This window comes from Neophocaena asiaeorientalis, unplaced genomic scaffold, assembly GCF_003031525.2.
Source record: "Neophocaena asiaeorientalis asiaeorientalis breed wild unplaced genomic scaffold, Neophocaena_asiaeorientalis_V1.1 scaffold296, whole genome shotgun sequence".
Classification (NCBI taxonomy): domain Eukaryota; kingdom Metazoa; phylum Chordata; class Mammalia; order Artiodactyla; family Phocoenidae; genus Neophocaena; species Neophocaena asiaeorientalis.
This window is the reverse complement of record NW_020175084.1, coordinates 1,210,110-1,224,946: the sequence shown is the minus strand read 5'-3', so window position 1 is coordinate 1,224,946 and position 14,837 is coordinate 1,210,110. Positions and strand designations below refer to the sequence as shown.

The 14,837-nt window shown below is 39.8% G+C and overlaps 1 protein-coding gene across 2 annotated transcripts; it reads right to left on the bottom strand.

Annotated features, from left to right (window-relative positions):
* Positions 1 to 430: 430 nt before the first annotated feature.
* HSD17B13 (hydroxysteroid 17-beta dehydrogenase 13) lies at positions 431 to 13,234 on the bottom strand. 2 transcript variants are annotated; one of them, XM_024764202.1, is made up of 7 exons: positions 13,025 to 13,234; positions 11,203 to 11,310; positions 10,057 to 10,188; positions 8,232 to 8,338; positions 6,001 to 6,138; positions 2,496 to 2,612; positions 431 to 521 (listed from the first exon to the last, which is right to left on the bottom strand). In XM_024764202.1, exons 1-7 carry the CDS (start codon positions 13,232 to 13,234, stop codon positions 431 to 433), a joined length of 903 nt encoding a protein of 300 aa, XP_024619970.1. The 2 variants fall into 2 exon arrangements, with proteins under 2 accessions (XP_024619970.1, XP_024619971.1); XM_024764203.1 differs by lacking the exon at positions 11,203 to 11,310.
* Positions 13,235 to 14,837: the final 1,603 nt, after the last annotated feature.

Genomic DNA, 14,837 nt, shown 5'->3' with positions numbered 1-14,837 from the left:
GTACTTGCTGACATTCTGTGGCCTGGCTACAGTTTGGAAGACTACTTTAAGAACAGTCTTAAAACTTCCCTCTGTAAATAAGATCTTTTTGTATTTACGGTCAGGGAGGTAGCTTTGTCCACCTTTAAACGGAAAGAAAAGAAATGAAATCTCTTAAAGAAAAATGACCCTTTTAAGTATGTTTATGTAAGCATAGAAGTTTTTAAGAGGCATGGAATAAAAAATGGATCTGACTATTAAAACTACAGAAATAATCTCGAGAAATAGAAAGACAGGTGATTAGTCTTGTTCATTTGACCACTGCTAATGTCAAACCAATGTTTTTACTATTAATGGCATTGAAAAATGTGAAATAGAGCTTTGAAGCATTGACTCTAAACTTAGTTCCACATCATTAAGGTGCATACGTCTCAGCCTGGAGCACATTTATTCATTTCATTTTGGTTTTGTGGCCAATCACTGCTTCAAATTGAATATCCTGTACATGATTTATGGCTGCCAAGGCACGTTCAGGAAGAAATCTGTATGAAAAAAAGATGAAAAAATTTCAATTTAAAATCTTTGACACCAGAGCTCTTTTTTGTTGTCAGTTAAAAATACCCTGAGAGTTATCTGGTTTGCATTTAGTTTTCTTCTGTTCTTTCTTCACATCTACCTCTCTTTTTTTGTGTGTATCTTTTAATACTCACAGTTCAAATATTATGCAAATATAAAGAAAGCACTGATATATACAACTCTTCTCATCTTCTCATATTAGTAAACTATTATATGAAATCTTATGTGAGTAAAGACCTAAAACTGAAGATCTAGGCTTATTGCTGTAACTGTCAATGAATCCTGATGCTAAGAGTTCACAGAGCAACACCACCAGAATCCATTCCATCTGCCTCTCCACCTCTCCTTGAGTTTTTACTGAATATCTATTGATATTATGCCCTCTATAATAAGGTAGACTAAAGTACTTTAAAAACAGCTACTCCCGGGCTTCGCTGGTGGCGCAGTGGTTGAGAGTCCGCCTGCCGATGCAGGGGACGTGGGTTCGTGCCCCAGTCCGGGAAGATCCCACATGCCGCGGAGTGGCTGGGCCCATGAGCCATGGCCGCTGAGCCTGTGCATCCGGAGCCTGTGCTCCGCAATGGGAGAGGCCACAATAGTGAGAGGCCCAAGTACCGCAAAAACAAACAAACAAACAAAGCAAACAAACAAACAAAAAAATGGCTACTCCCTTTGAGGAGCTTATTGTTTAGCTAAGAGGCTAAACAACAGGCTCAGATGGTTTCACTGTTGAATTCTACAAAATGTTTAAGAAGGAAATAATACCCATTCAACACAAGTTATTCCAGAAAAGAGAAGAGGAGGGAATACTTTCCAACTCAGTTTATGAGGTAAGTGTTATCCTGACACAAAAATCAGACAATGACATTACAATGCAGGGTTGGTTTAATCTTTAAAACGAGTCAGTGTAATGCACCATATGAACAAACTAAAATAGAAAGACCATAATACCTTAACATATTCAGTAAAAGCATTTGACAAAATCTGTATCTACTCTTGATGAATATGCTCATCAAAGTAGTAATAGAAGGGAACTTCTTCAACCTGATAAAGAGAAAATGAAAAAAATCTACAGCTGATATCATTCTTAATTGTGAAAGACTGACTACTTTCCTCTGAGGATCAGAAACAACACTTGGATGTGTGTTTTCACCAATCCTCTCTGACATTGCATAGGAGGTTCTAGCCAGTGTGATAAGGCAAGAAATAAAAAACATATAGACTGGAAAAAAAGAAGTAAAAGTATCTTTATTTGCAGGAAATATGATCATCTGTGTAAAAATGTCTGTTAGAATCTACAAGAAAGCTACTAGAAGTGAGTTTAGCAAGGTTGCTAAATATAGATCAAAGTGCAAAAATCAAATATATGCTAGCAACAAACAATGGGAAATAGAAAATTTAAAAAAAATGCCATTTGCAATAGCATAAAAACCATGAAATACTTTGGGATAAACCTGACAAAAGGTGTGTAAGATTTGTACACTGAAAACTACAAAATACTGTGTAGACATATTGAGAAAGATGAAAAAATAAAAAGATACCTTGTGTTCTTTGTGCTCTTGGATTTGAAGACTCAATATTGTTAATATGTCTGCTCTCTCCCAATTGATCTATAGATTCAATGCAGTCTTAATCAAACCCCCAGCAGGCTTCTTTATAGACCCTTTATTTTTAGCTAGTTCACCATATTGCATTCTCTCTTTAAACTGTCTTTCCTTCAGTTAGAATAGTCTCTGGCAAAGACTGGCCAGAGGTAATAGATGGAGTAGAGAAAATGAATCATTCTCTTTTTATAGATTGAGTAAGGTAATAGTAGAGGAAACTTAACTCTTCTCCCCAGGCATGGAGAATTTCCACGGCAAATTTCACAACTGAAAAACTCTCCATAATGATAGTTCTATCAGTGTTGTAGTATTTTAGGTGTTTTGTGCTGTACTTACTTCTCTAGTGTTAGGAAGATATTGAGATATGATGGAACAAAAATCATTTTCTTATTGGTAAGTATTCCATCTATCAAGCTTCTTGCAACTTCATTTGTCTCCAATACAGGGAATAGTCTGTGATTAAAAAAGAAAAGTTTGGTCCTTTTTTGTTGTTTTTTGTAATTAGCAAAAGCAGGAAAATTATCTTTTCACTAATTAGGATTTAAAAGCTTCCAGGGGCTTCCCTGGTGGTGCAGTGGTTAAGAATCTGCCTGCCAATGCAGGGGACACGGGTTCGAGCTCTGGTCCAGGAAGATCTCACATGCCATGGGGCAACTAAGCCCGTGCACCACAACTACTGAGTCTGCACTCTAGAGCCCACGAGCCACAACTACTGAGCCTGTGCACCACAACTATTGAGGCCCACAAGCCTAGAGCCTGTACTCTGCCACAAGAGAAACCACCACAATGAGAAGGCCGTGCACCACAACGAAGAGTAGCCCCCGCTCGCCGCAACTAGAGAAAGCCCCCACGCAGCAATGAAGACCCAATGGAGCCAAAAATAAAGAATAAATTAAATAAATAAATTTATTTTAAAAAATAATAAAAAAAAAGCTTCCAGGATTCACTGCACAAATGCCACCTGCCTTCCCTCTCCCATGCCACATTGATGTTTTGTTATCACAATCTACTACTTTCACATCCAGTAGGTGTGTTTCATGGCTCACTCAGTCAAAACATCAAAATGGTGGTGAGGAATTAGATATTAGAAGAGAAGAGGAGCCAAGCAAGGAAGAGTAGTGGGTAGGACTGATCAAAGGACAGAAAGGAAACATGCGGCATCTTTCTTCAGGGCTTGTTAGATATGAGAAGAGAAATCTATAGCTAAGTACACTTGCTTTCTTGTGGAGGTATCCCACAAAGCTGGATTGTTTTGAGGGCATTTAGTACTTGAGATTCACTGCTGACTTGCCTATGCTGAAGTTTAATGAGAGTTCAAGACATGCATAGGGAGTATTACATTACAACTAGAGGTGTGACCTTGATTATACTGAAGACTGTATACATGGGTTCTTGAGAAGTATTCATAACCACAGGCCAGTATAGAATGCCCATTAATGCAAGATGATGACAGGAAATTAAAATGTAAATGGATTGAAAGTATTGCACCAAAGTTAAGTTGTCTAGGCATAGGCTGAATGGCTTAGGGAATACAAAGGTTGTGAGGAGGAGTTAAGTAAGTAGCGACTGTTATAACTTCCTTCCCTGAGATATCATGTGATTTACTTCAGATTATTATGTGATTGAGGTTTCCATGACTTTGAGTGGCAAGCCAGCAGAGAGTAATGCAAATCAATAGTTTTCTAAATTATTGGGTACTACCTCTTCCCTCCCTGATTTCCCCTACCTGGGTCTATCAACCCTGTCTCTGAGCCAAGCCTCACATTAGTATATGGACATGTTAGCCTTTGCCAAGGAAGTTCAGAATCAGGTAGTCTGGGTGATACCAATTCCAAATTTTCAGCATTGCCTGGGTCAGTCCCCAGGGTCACCCCCAGGAACCCACACACCCGAGGTCATATTAGCCTTACTCTTGTCATCTATTTTGCCTTCCCCTCTGGAAGAACTGGTACTCTGGGCTCACACTAAGCCTGAATGCTTACCAAGAGGATTTGTATTGGGCCCAGTTTCCTATTTAAGAAAACTGAGCCCAGAGTCCCAATTATATCACTGTATTTACTTACGTACAGTACCGTGTACTTGTTAAGTACTTGTGTTCTAACATAGTTAAGGACTCAACTGCCAGGGAGTGGCTACAGCTCTGGAGATGACGCAGCTAATTCAGAGTTTCAGAGTCAGTAGCTTCAAACGAGGCTGAGCTTAAAAGGGAATTTGTTAACTCCTTTGAATGACTATATTTAGGACTAATTCCTTTCCAATAATAAATTGGCTTCAGATTAGCAAGCTCAGTATATTTTGTTAACCTGTAGCAGAATGTTTATTAGAATCGAGGCAAATTGTGAAGCAGGTGTATTAATTTTAGGGTCCTTATCCTCACCTTTCCGCTTTATTCCTCTTTTCAGGGCCAATTTCTCCTCTCTTATCGTCTCAAATCCTCCTTTACCAGAAACAAAGTACTTGGTCAAGAAATTCACCTTGGACTTCCCCGGTGGTGCAGTGGTTAAGAATCTGCCTGCCAATGCAGCGGACACAGGTTCGAGCCCTGGTCCGCGAAGATCCCACATGCTGTGGAGCAGCTAAGCCAGCGCGCCACAACTACTGAGCCCTCGTGCCACAACTACTGAAGCCCGTGTGCCTAGAACCCGTGCTCCGCAACAAGAGAAGCCACTGCAATGAGAAGCCTGCGCACCACAAGCAAGAGTAGCCCCCGCTCGCCGCAACTAGAGAAAGCCCGCGCGCAGCAACGGAAGACCCAATGCAGCCAAAAATAAATAAATAAACTTAAAAAAAAAAAGTTCTCAGTTTAGAAAAAAAAAAAAAAGAAATTCACCTTGACTGAGGGGTTAAAGACTCAGCTTATTGCCGCTTCTAGGAACGTTTTTTTTTTGCGGTACACGGGCCTCTCACTGTTGTGGCCTCTCCCGTTGCGGAGCACAGACTCCGGACGCGCAGGCTCAGTGGCCATGGCTCACGGGCCCAGCCACTCCGTGGCATGTGGGATCTTCCCGGACGGGGGCACGAACCCGTGTCCCCTGCATTGGCAGGTGGACTCTCAACCCCTGCGCCACCAGGGAATCCCGGAACGTTTGTTTTTTAAAGGAGGACAGGGTGGTAGCCATGATCAAATGCATGTGGTTATATTTACTATGTCAGTGTTTTCCAAACCTGCCTCCAAAGTTACCTGGTTTCCTTGTAAACAAAGCAAAACAAATCAAAACATTCTTGGAGCTCGTTTCACTCTACTGAATCAGAATCTCTAAGGAAGAGCCTAAGAACATGTATTTTTTATGTAAGCACAGTGATGATGCTTAGGATCAGGCAAGTTTGGAAGATGTTGGAGTACTTTGTGCTAGCTCTGTGGCCAGTGCTGTCGAATATGGAAATGGGGCATATACCTGTGCCTTTCCATGCTCTATTGAGGAGGATGAACCGCAAGCGGGAGGGGGGAGGTGAGGTAACATTCGTTTTGGGGGTGTGGTTTCCAGGAGGGGACACTCTTGCCATCACCCCCGAAGCACAACTCTCCATCCGACCCACCCGCATTCTCACTCCCTCTTAACACCTGCGTGTGTGTTGAGTCTTTCACCTGGACACGAATAAATACCCAATGCCTGATTCATTGGCAGCTGATCACTTCTACTAGCCCCTAATGCATTTTTCCCCTTTGTTCATCTAATTTCAAAGTGAAAACATAAAGGCAATACAATAACATTAATAAGAAAAAATGTTTTTCCTTTTTTTGTTTTCTATTTTCTCAGTTGACCCACCTAAAAATTTCTCATGTCGGTTTCATACCAATTTCTCATGCCATATTTCCATCTTAACTTGATTTTGACCTTACCTTGTGCTTGGGTTTTTGGTGAACCCAGTATTCACAAAAACTGGGCAGACACACGAGGTTTTGATACCAGTTTTTCCCAAGGCTTCAAATTCTGATGTCAGAGCTCGGTGGAAGCTAACAGCAGCAAATTTGCTGGAACTGTAAGAGAATTATCCACCCCTGTTAGCTAAGGGAAAGTGAAACATTCCTCAGCTTTCTGTGAGAGGAAAATGTTGATTTTGTTTGAGAATAAAAGCCAAACCCCCAAATCTTCCACTTGGTCATCTATTTCCATTTACATTTTCTTACCTGATTTCACTGAATTCTGAATTTACCGATTTTTTTTATTAGCAGTGATAAACAATAGAACAAATTTTAATAACTTTGATTGACTTGCTTACGGCTCATTCTACCTAGAAGGTTTTTCCATTCAATCTTTAAACTGTTTTCTAATCAGTTTTTACTGCTGTTTTTATTTTGAAAAATGTGAATCAGGAAAATCATGTTTAGAAAAACTATGTAACTAATATCTGTATTAACGAACTTCTGTGGGACTCTACACATTTCTCCTCTCTCTCTTGATAGTTTCTCCTTTGAAATGTGGAGTTCACTTTGGCTTCTTAATTTCATTGTGAAGATCTGGCGTAAAAAGACTTCAGGTGATGTGGGTGCGTTAGTGTGTGCAACCTTCAGCATATTACTTTGTCTTCTTCCTTTGATTTTCTGATCTTTAAAATGCTGGTGATAGGGACTTCCCTGGTGGTCCAGTGGTTAAGACTCTGCGCTTCCAATGAGGGGGTGCAGGTTTGATCCTGAGTTGGGGAACTAAGATCCCACACGCCGCACAGTGCAGCCAAAAAACAAAATAAAATTCATTTATAAAAAGATGCTGGTAATAAAATATAGAGCCATCTTGAGGATTAAATCAAATAGCATATGCATAATAACTTTACTACCTATAAGGAGCTATGTAATGTTAATTGTATTTTTGACTCAGATGACAAGAACCATAAAGTTAAAGGCTGGCTGCTCTCTTAAAGGAAAAGAAAAAAGGAAAACAATTGTTACATTGGGTTTCCACATTTCTAAACATTAAAACAATATTAAATGTTTAATCTGTGAAATTCTGATTTGTGTTTTAAGATGCTAGAGGCAGCTTGAAACAACCATATGTATGTGCAAGGATACCTTAACATACAGCGAAAATTAACTACATCTGTGACTACATTTGGTGTCAGAAATAATTTGGTCCGTGACCAAATTCAACCTTGAACATGGATGTGTAGGTAAGTAATAAACCAACTAACTACCCACCCCCATCCCCCACTGATACACATGTATTGGCTGTTACAAAAAGAATTGGCCAAAATGTTAACAAATTAAATTTTTCTATGAGGTTGATATAAGACCAGAATAAGGAAATGAGATGCCATTGAAGGAGTGTATGAAGAAAAGATATTTTGCAAATAGTGTGTCTTTAGGGAGTTCCCACTTTCATCTCTTTATGTCCTTGGTAGAGCATGGAATATGCTATCTGCATCTTTTAATATGGTAAAGGCTTTCTCTCAATCCTTCTCTCTCTCTCTCTCTCTCTCTCTGTCACACACACACACACACACACACACACAATCTTTCATGGCACAAGTACACTGAAAAATGTTTTGATCCAGGAGCCACTCTGTTTAGCTTATCTTGGGCATGCAGGCCATGGCATAGATTTGTGTTTATTTGGACTTCCTTATATTTTGTTTCTTAGTCTGTGAGTTCCTTCTTTTTCTTTTCTTTTCTTTCTTTTTTTTTTTGTTTTGTTTTTTAGTTCCTTATTTCCTTTATGAGCATCTACTCATTCCAGGATACAATGGAAACATGCTTGGCATTACTGTTTTCTTTCATTGCTCTGTGGAGGAGTTTTCAAAAATCTAAAAATATTTTAAATGATTTTTCATTTAAAACCAGTTTCCTTGTTTTAGGAGAAGTCATTTTTAAGAGTTTATTCTAAACTACTGTATACATTCTGTAAATCCAAATTATCTGCTATGAGACTTTTTATAGCTTTTATTTTTTGCAAGGCATTTGACTTTTTGTTCTAAGAAGATTCAAAAATGAAGAAAACACAATTCTAGCTCTCCAGAAATAAATAAATAAAATAAAGAAAAATAAAACAAATTACCTGTTATGAGGACTGGAATCTGAGGTCTAATAAAACCTTAAAAGTGTAAAAATATATAGCACTGCTAGAAAGTAATACTTACCAATATGGAATAATATAAGGAATCACTCCGTGGCCGCATACTGAAGCCACTGTGACAATGTGGCCATGGTTTCTCTGCATCATCGCTGGAAGAAGTGCCTTTGTGATCTTCAGGATCATTGCAGAACCAAAAGAAACAATGACACAGGTGTTAAGTTTCCAAATTAGGTAGTTTTATTTTATTTTATTTTTGCGGTACGCGGGCCTCTCACTGTTGTGGCCTCTCCCGTTGCGGAGGACAGGCTCCGGATGCGCAGGCTCAGCGGCCATGGCTCACAAGCCCAGCCGCTCCGCGGAATGTGGGATCTTCCCGGACCGGGGCACGAACCTGTGTCCCCTGCATCAGCAGGCGGACTCTCAACCACTGCGCCACCAGGGAAGCCCGGTAGTTTTAAGACAAAATGTCATTTAAGACAACTTTTTTGATGAAATGAAATACGTGCCAAGATTCCATGATTACTTCTCCACCGATGACAGAAATGAAAAAAAGATTAAAACAATTGGTTTGAGCTGGCATTGAGTGCTGTGCACTGCATACCACATGCCAAGAACTCATCTTAATATCCCTCTTCTTCCTTTCAGAGGGAATCAAAAATCTCTTTTATGGATCCATCATCTAAACAATATTATTAAGGGAAAAATTCAGAGTTTTCAGAGCTGAGAAAATTCCGTATGGTAATCTGGTATCATGTAATTTTTTGTTTGTTTGTTTGGGGCTTTATCTTGCTAATGAGAAGAGTTAAAATCTTGTGTACCTATATCAAGTTGAGCAGAAAAAGCTGAGTCCTGTACTGACCCACGGTCATTATGTACCATGATTAGATTTAGTATCTCCCTATTTATAATACTGTGCATTATATGTTGATGTTACAGGAAACAAAAAGTCTTTCTTTACCTCCAAAAAGCTTTACTGTTTGGTGAGAAATATCAATACTATTTTATGAGAATTTTACAAACCCCCCTATGGACCCTGTGCAAATTCATAGAGCCAGAATTGCCAAACCAAGCCACCCCCAAACTCCTGACCCACAGAAACCATGAGAGGAATATGAACATTTATTCTGGCTTTAATCCACTAAGTTTTGATATAATTGTTATGCAGCTGTAGACAACGAATACATGGGGTCTCTAATTAGTTTGGTGGGCATAATAATTAATTCTCATTAGCATGTGTGAGGGGCTTGGGAAAATGGGGGAACACATCTCTTTTTTTCTTCTCTCTTCCAGAATCCAGATCTGTCCTATGTTCTACACTAATATTGAGGCACTGGAAGATTAATTCATATAAATGCTCTCTACAAAGACATATTTCAGTCTCTCACAAAACCAAACAATTATAAGAGGTCCGTAGAGCCTTAACTCTAAGCTCCAGCCTGACCTAGAGCTTTGTTCAGAGTTCCAGCCAGAACTCCCAACCCCTACATAACCCAAGTAGTGAGTTCTTTGTCCTTTCTGTTCTAAAATTCCATGACATGAGGTCACAAGTGAATGTACACTGTATGTATTTTCTCTAAAGCACTGAAAAGGTGTACACTGACAATCCTTAGGAAAGCTCCATGAATATTTTTTGAGCGCCCAGTACATGCCAGGCTTTGTGTTAGGTACTGGTGGATAAGGCAGACTAACTAGCCTACATGCTGGTGAGTCGTGTCCCCTTGAAATCTGTGCCCTTCTGTCAGAGACACGAATATTGGATAATTGTTGTATTAAGCCAAAGATATGGAGTTTCCCGTCCAGAAGGAGGTGAACTCAATTATGAACTTCATGTACCTTAAGAGGAATTGTCAGACATACACAAACTAGGAATATTTATGACTCACGCTCACCCAAAAATGTCCTAGGATGTTGACCTCAAAAGTTTTGGTAATCTCTTCATCCTTTGTGCTAAGAAGGTCAGCTGGATATATTGTCCCAGCATTATTCACCACGATAGTTACATCACCCACCTCTTTCTTTACCTGTTGAAATAGAAAGAACACATTCATTGGGTGTAGTATCGAAACTTAAAGTTTTGGGGCTGATATCATCCAGGGATTAGATTCTTTATTCTGTTTGATGAGATGTCTCAGAGTTTAGGCAGGAAAGAGCTTTAGTCCAAAGAGTGGTTGCCAAGCAGACACTGTCATAAAGCTGGGGTAAACTGTTTTTTTTAACAGCTAAATTTCAGTACCCAGTACATCATAGATATTTTTTGAAACTTACCAATAAAATGAAATTAATATTTGTGTTGATTGATATATCTGTTCTAACCAAATATTTTAAAAGTGCTAATTGAGTAATCCTGTTTTCACTACCTACTAGCTACATGACCTTGGTCTGACATATCAGTTCTTACCAAATATTTTTAAAGTACTAATTGAGTAATCCTGGCTCTGCCACCTACTAGCTACATGACCTGGTCTGGCTTAAACCCTCTGAATCTGTTTGCTCACCTGTCAAGTGAGGTTAAGAGGGTTATTGTAGGGATTAAATCAAAGGGTACAACCGTTTTCAGAGTGCTTGGTCCATTGTATTTGATATTTACCCTTAAAAATTGTTATAATAATTATTAATATTATATTTTCTATAGAAGATTAGATTGGCACCAACATAAATAAAATCTCAAAGAGGAAATATTTAAAGGAAAAAATAAAGGAATTACTGCAAAAGTAACAGGACTAAAATGAAAATAGAAAGGTATCCTTTTCCCTGGTGATAAATCTTTTCTCTGTCACTCTGTGCAGCTGCTCAAACTTCTGACCAGAATGAAATCGATTAATTAATTGATTAATTAATTAATAAATAGGCAGAGTTGAGTGGATTATATGGAAGGAAAAGGTCTATGTCCTTCCTTGTTCACACAACTACCTCAGTTAGCAGAGGCTAAAAAAAAACCAAATCTAATTTAAATTAGGCAGTCACAAAGAACCTTTTCATATTCCATGTAAGGGGACACAAAATTATGGGAAGAAATTTGTATTCTGAAGTCTCACCTGGTTTACAGAGTCATAAATCTCTTCTCTGTTACTGCAGTCTACCACAAACACATGTGTAATGGCCCCTAGTTTTCTGCATTCAGCTGCAGTTTCCTCAACGCCATGCTGTAATTGTAAAAAACAAATTCCAAAAGATGTAAGTCAGTGAGGGGACAAGAGTGAGGGAGAAAGCATTGGAGAAGAAATTTTTTTTAAGATTAAAATTCACGTCCAAAATGTCCCACTTGTTTGTAAGCAAATTTCCTGAGAGGCACCGCTTGCCTAACTCGCAGAGATTATACCTGGCTTTTCTGCCAGGGAAGGCTCATGTTAGTCTCACGTGTTTTCACTTGTTTTGCTACATTCTCATAGCTTAAAGAACATGCTTGAAAGATGTTGCTCTTTGTGGTGTCATGAAAGGAGATGTTTGAGTATGGAGAAGATTACTCAACAATATACTTAACATATGTTTGTTGAGCACCAACTATGTAATAGGCAGTAAAGCACCTAGCAGATTGTAAAAATTTTAGGATTGTGTGCATGTGAGAGAAGGCACGAAGAAATTCTGTCACATATTCTTCTTTGTTTTTTTATTTGGTTTTTGTCTTGCCAGACCTTTAAAAAATACATTACTAGCTGAACAGTCTGCTCTAGGGCCAGGTTTGGTTCATTGGCTGTAGTTTGCTAACCCCTGTTCTTGCCTATCCGTGAGGTATTGGGTTGGCCAAAAAGTTTGTTCGGGTTTTTCTGTAAGATGTTCTGTTCAGTTTTTCTGTAAGATGTTCTTTCTGTTACAGAACATCGTACAGAAAAACCCAAACGAACTTTTTGGCCAACCCAATATTATCCCCATTTCAGATAAGGAAACTGAGGCTGAGAGAAATTGTCTGCTCAATTTAAACAGTTTGGAAGTACCCTGGCTCCTGAGTCTATGTTATCAAACTTGCATATCATGGCATAAAAATCACTGCTTAGGTCTCAGTTATGTTCCCTTCATCAAACCATCCTGGTGGGGACTTCCCTGGTGGTCCAGTGGTAAAGAATCTGCCTTCCAATGCAGGGGACGCGGGTTCGATCCCTGGTCAGGGAACTAGGATCCCACATGCCGAGGGGCAACTGAGCTCTTGCGCTACAACTAGTGAGCTCGTGCTCCTTTACTAGAGAACCTGCATGCAAACTACAGAGTCCACGTGCCCTGGAACCCATGCGCCACAACTATAGAGCCCATGAGCGCTGGAGCCTGCGCACCACAACTAGAGAGAGAAAACCTGCATGCCACAACTAGAGAAAAGCCCTCACGCAGGAATGAAAGGTCCCACATGCTTCAATGAAGATCCCATGCCACAACTAAGACCTGGGACAGCCAAAAATAAATAAATAAATAAATAATAAATCTTAAAAAAAAAAAAGCTATTGGGTGCCATGACCATAGTCCTCTTCTAACTCGCTCTCTGCAACTAGATATGATGGGTAATATGGCACTTCTACTTTAAACAACAACAAAAACTACAAAAAACCCATCCTGATGCATATGTAGAGTAAGGCTCCAGGGAATTTAGTTACCAAACTTCGAGAAAGACAAATACAAATATAAGCAAATGTTAAGTCAAATAAGTTCGGGCCTCTCACTGTTGTGGCTTCTCCCGTTGCCGAGCACAGCCCCCGGACGCACAGGCTCCGCGGAATGTGGGATCTTCCTGGACTGGGGCACGAACCCGTGTCCCCTGCATCGGCAGGTGGACTCTCAACCACTGCGCCAGCAGGGGAGCCCCAAGTCAAATAAGTTTTTAAACACCTGTCTCACTTGTAACTTTAAAAGGTGGGTAAATGAATCCAGTACCTTATTAATATCCCACAGAACCAGTCTGCTCTTCCGTTTTGCAAATTCATAGGCAGTATGCCTTCCTATTCCATGCCCAGCTCCTGTAATGAGAACAATCTCTCCAGCCACAGATTTTCTCCTCTGGGGAATGAAAACCTTCACCAAGGATTCTAAGTAGGAGTAGATGATGATGATCAGAAGCAGGAGGAGATCCAAGATAATATTCATGGCTCTGCTCTGTACTCTTCTCCTCTGGTTCAGTCCCTGTCTAGTCCCAGCAAAGAGCCACCCTCTTCAGAGAGCTCCAGGGAAGAGCTGTGTTCCAGGTGTTGATGGGACTGGCAGAGGTAAGCTAGATTTGCAGGCAGGCTTTGTCCATGTGTTCTAATGCGTTAGATGCACTTTGAGCTTTTGAAGTGGTATCAATTGCTAGTAAAAACTTGGCACGGGGACAAGGGAACTCAAGAGAAAGTCCCCTCTGGATTTTCTTTTTGGTTGTTGTTGTTTAATACTATATTTTATTAGTTTTCAAGCACTGATTTGACATCTATATACCTTGATTTAAAAGTTGATATTTTATTTTGTATTCGGCTCATACTCAATTAAGTTTAAAATGAATGCAAGCATAGTATAGGGCATAAGTTATTTAAAGGTAAACCATTTATCATTGGAATGAAATCCGGTCATGGGATTTATGGTAGCTAACAGTTCAATGAAATGGTGCCCTCTTATTGTATCTATCATTCCATTTCTCTACATTTGTACCTCCATCGTCCATGCCTATTCCCATGTGCTAATTGCTATTATATTCCACAGTAAAGGCATAGTTTTAAACTTCCTCTACTTTCAGGAGGCACACTTTTCTTGCAGTTCAGTTTCTGAAGAAAAATGATCAATATTGGGGCTTCCCTGGTGGCACAGTGGTTAAGAATCCGTCTGCCAATGCAGGGGACACGGGTTCGAGCTCTGGTTTGGGAAGATCCCACATGCTGCAGAGCAACTAAGCCCGTGCGCCACAACTACTGAAGCCCGCACACCTAGAGCCAGTGCTCCGCGACAATAGAAACCACCGCAATGAGAGGCCTGCACACCGCAACGAAGAGTAGCCCCTGCTCTCCGCAACAAGAGAAAAACCCACATGCAGCAACAAAGACCCAACGCAGCCAAAAATAAAGTAAAATAAATTTATTTAAAAAAATCAATATTTATTACTGTAGTGAAATCAATACTCTGATTTATTTGCCCAAAGTTAATTAGGACCAATTCTTTTTATTCTGCTAATAAAAAAACTCACTTTTTTAAATTCAGGAGAAACATTAGCACCTTTCCTTTATCATTCTTAAGCAGCTCTCTGGCATAATATGGACTTAATTTCTGAGAAGCAGTTCTGTTCTATGTTTCACCATGGCAACTGAAAAAAAGATGCACAATCTAAAAAATGAGAATTATGCTTTATTTGGTGGCCTGAGGACTATAGCCTGATGTTATACCCTCTCAGACAGCGTACTGCTCCAAAGAGGTAAAGGAGGAGCTGATAGGGATAGAGTAGGGTAATCAAATAGTTAGTTTAGGGAATTCCCTGGCAGTCCAGTGGTTAGGATTCTGTGCTTTCACTGCCAAGGGCGCAGGTTCAGTCCCTGGTCGGGGAACTAAGATCCTGCATGCTGCATGGTGCAGCCAAAAAAAAAAAATTAGAAGTCCCACTAGGGGACTGTAGATAGAAAGGGAACTTTAGGGGGCTTTGGGAAACCACAGTAAGTCAACGATCACTCAAGAAAGCAATGGGAAAATATTGAAACTTTGTGGGCTTGCTTGACTTGTGAAACAGCAA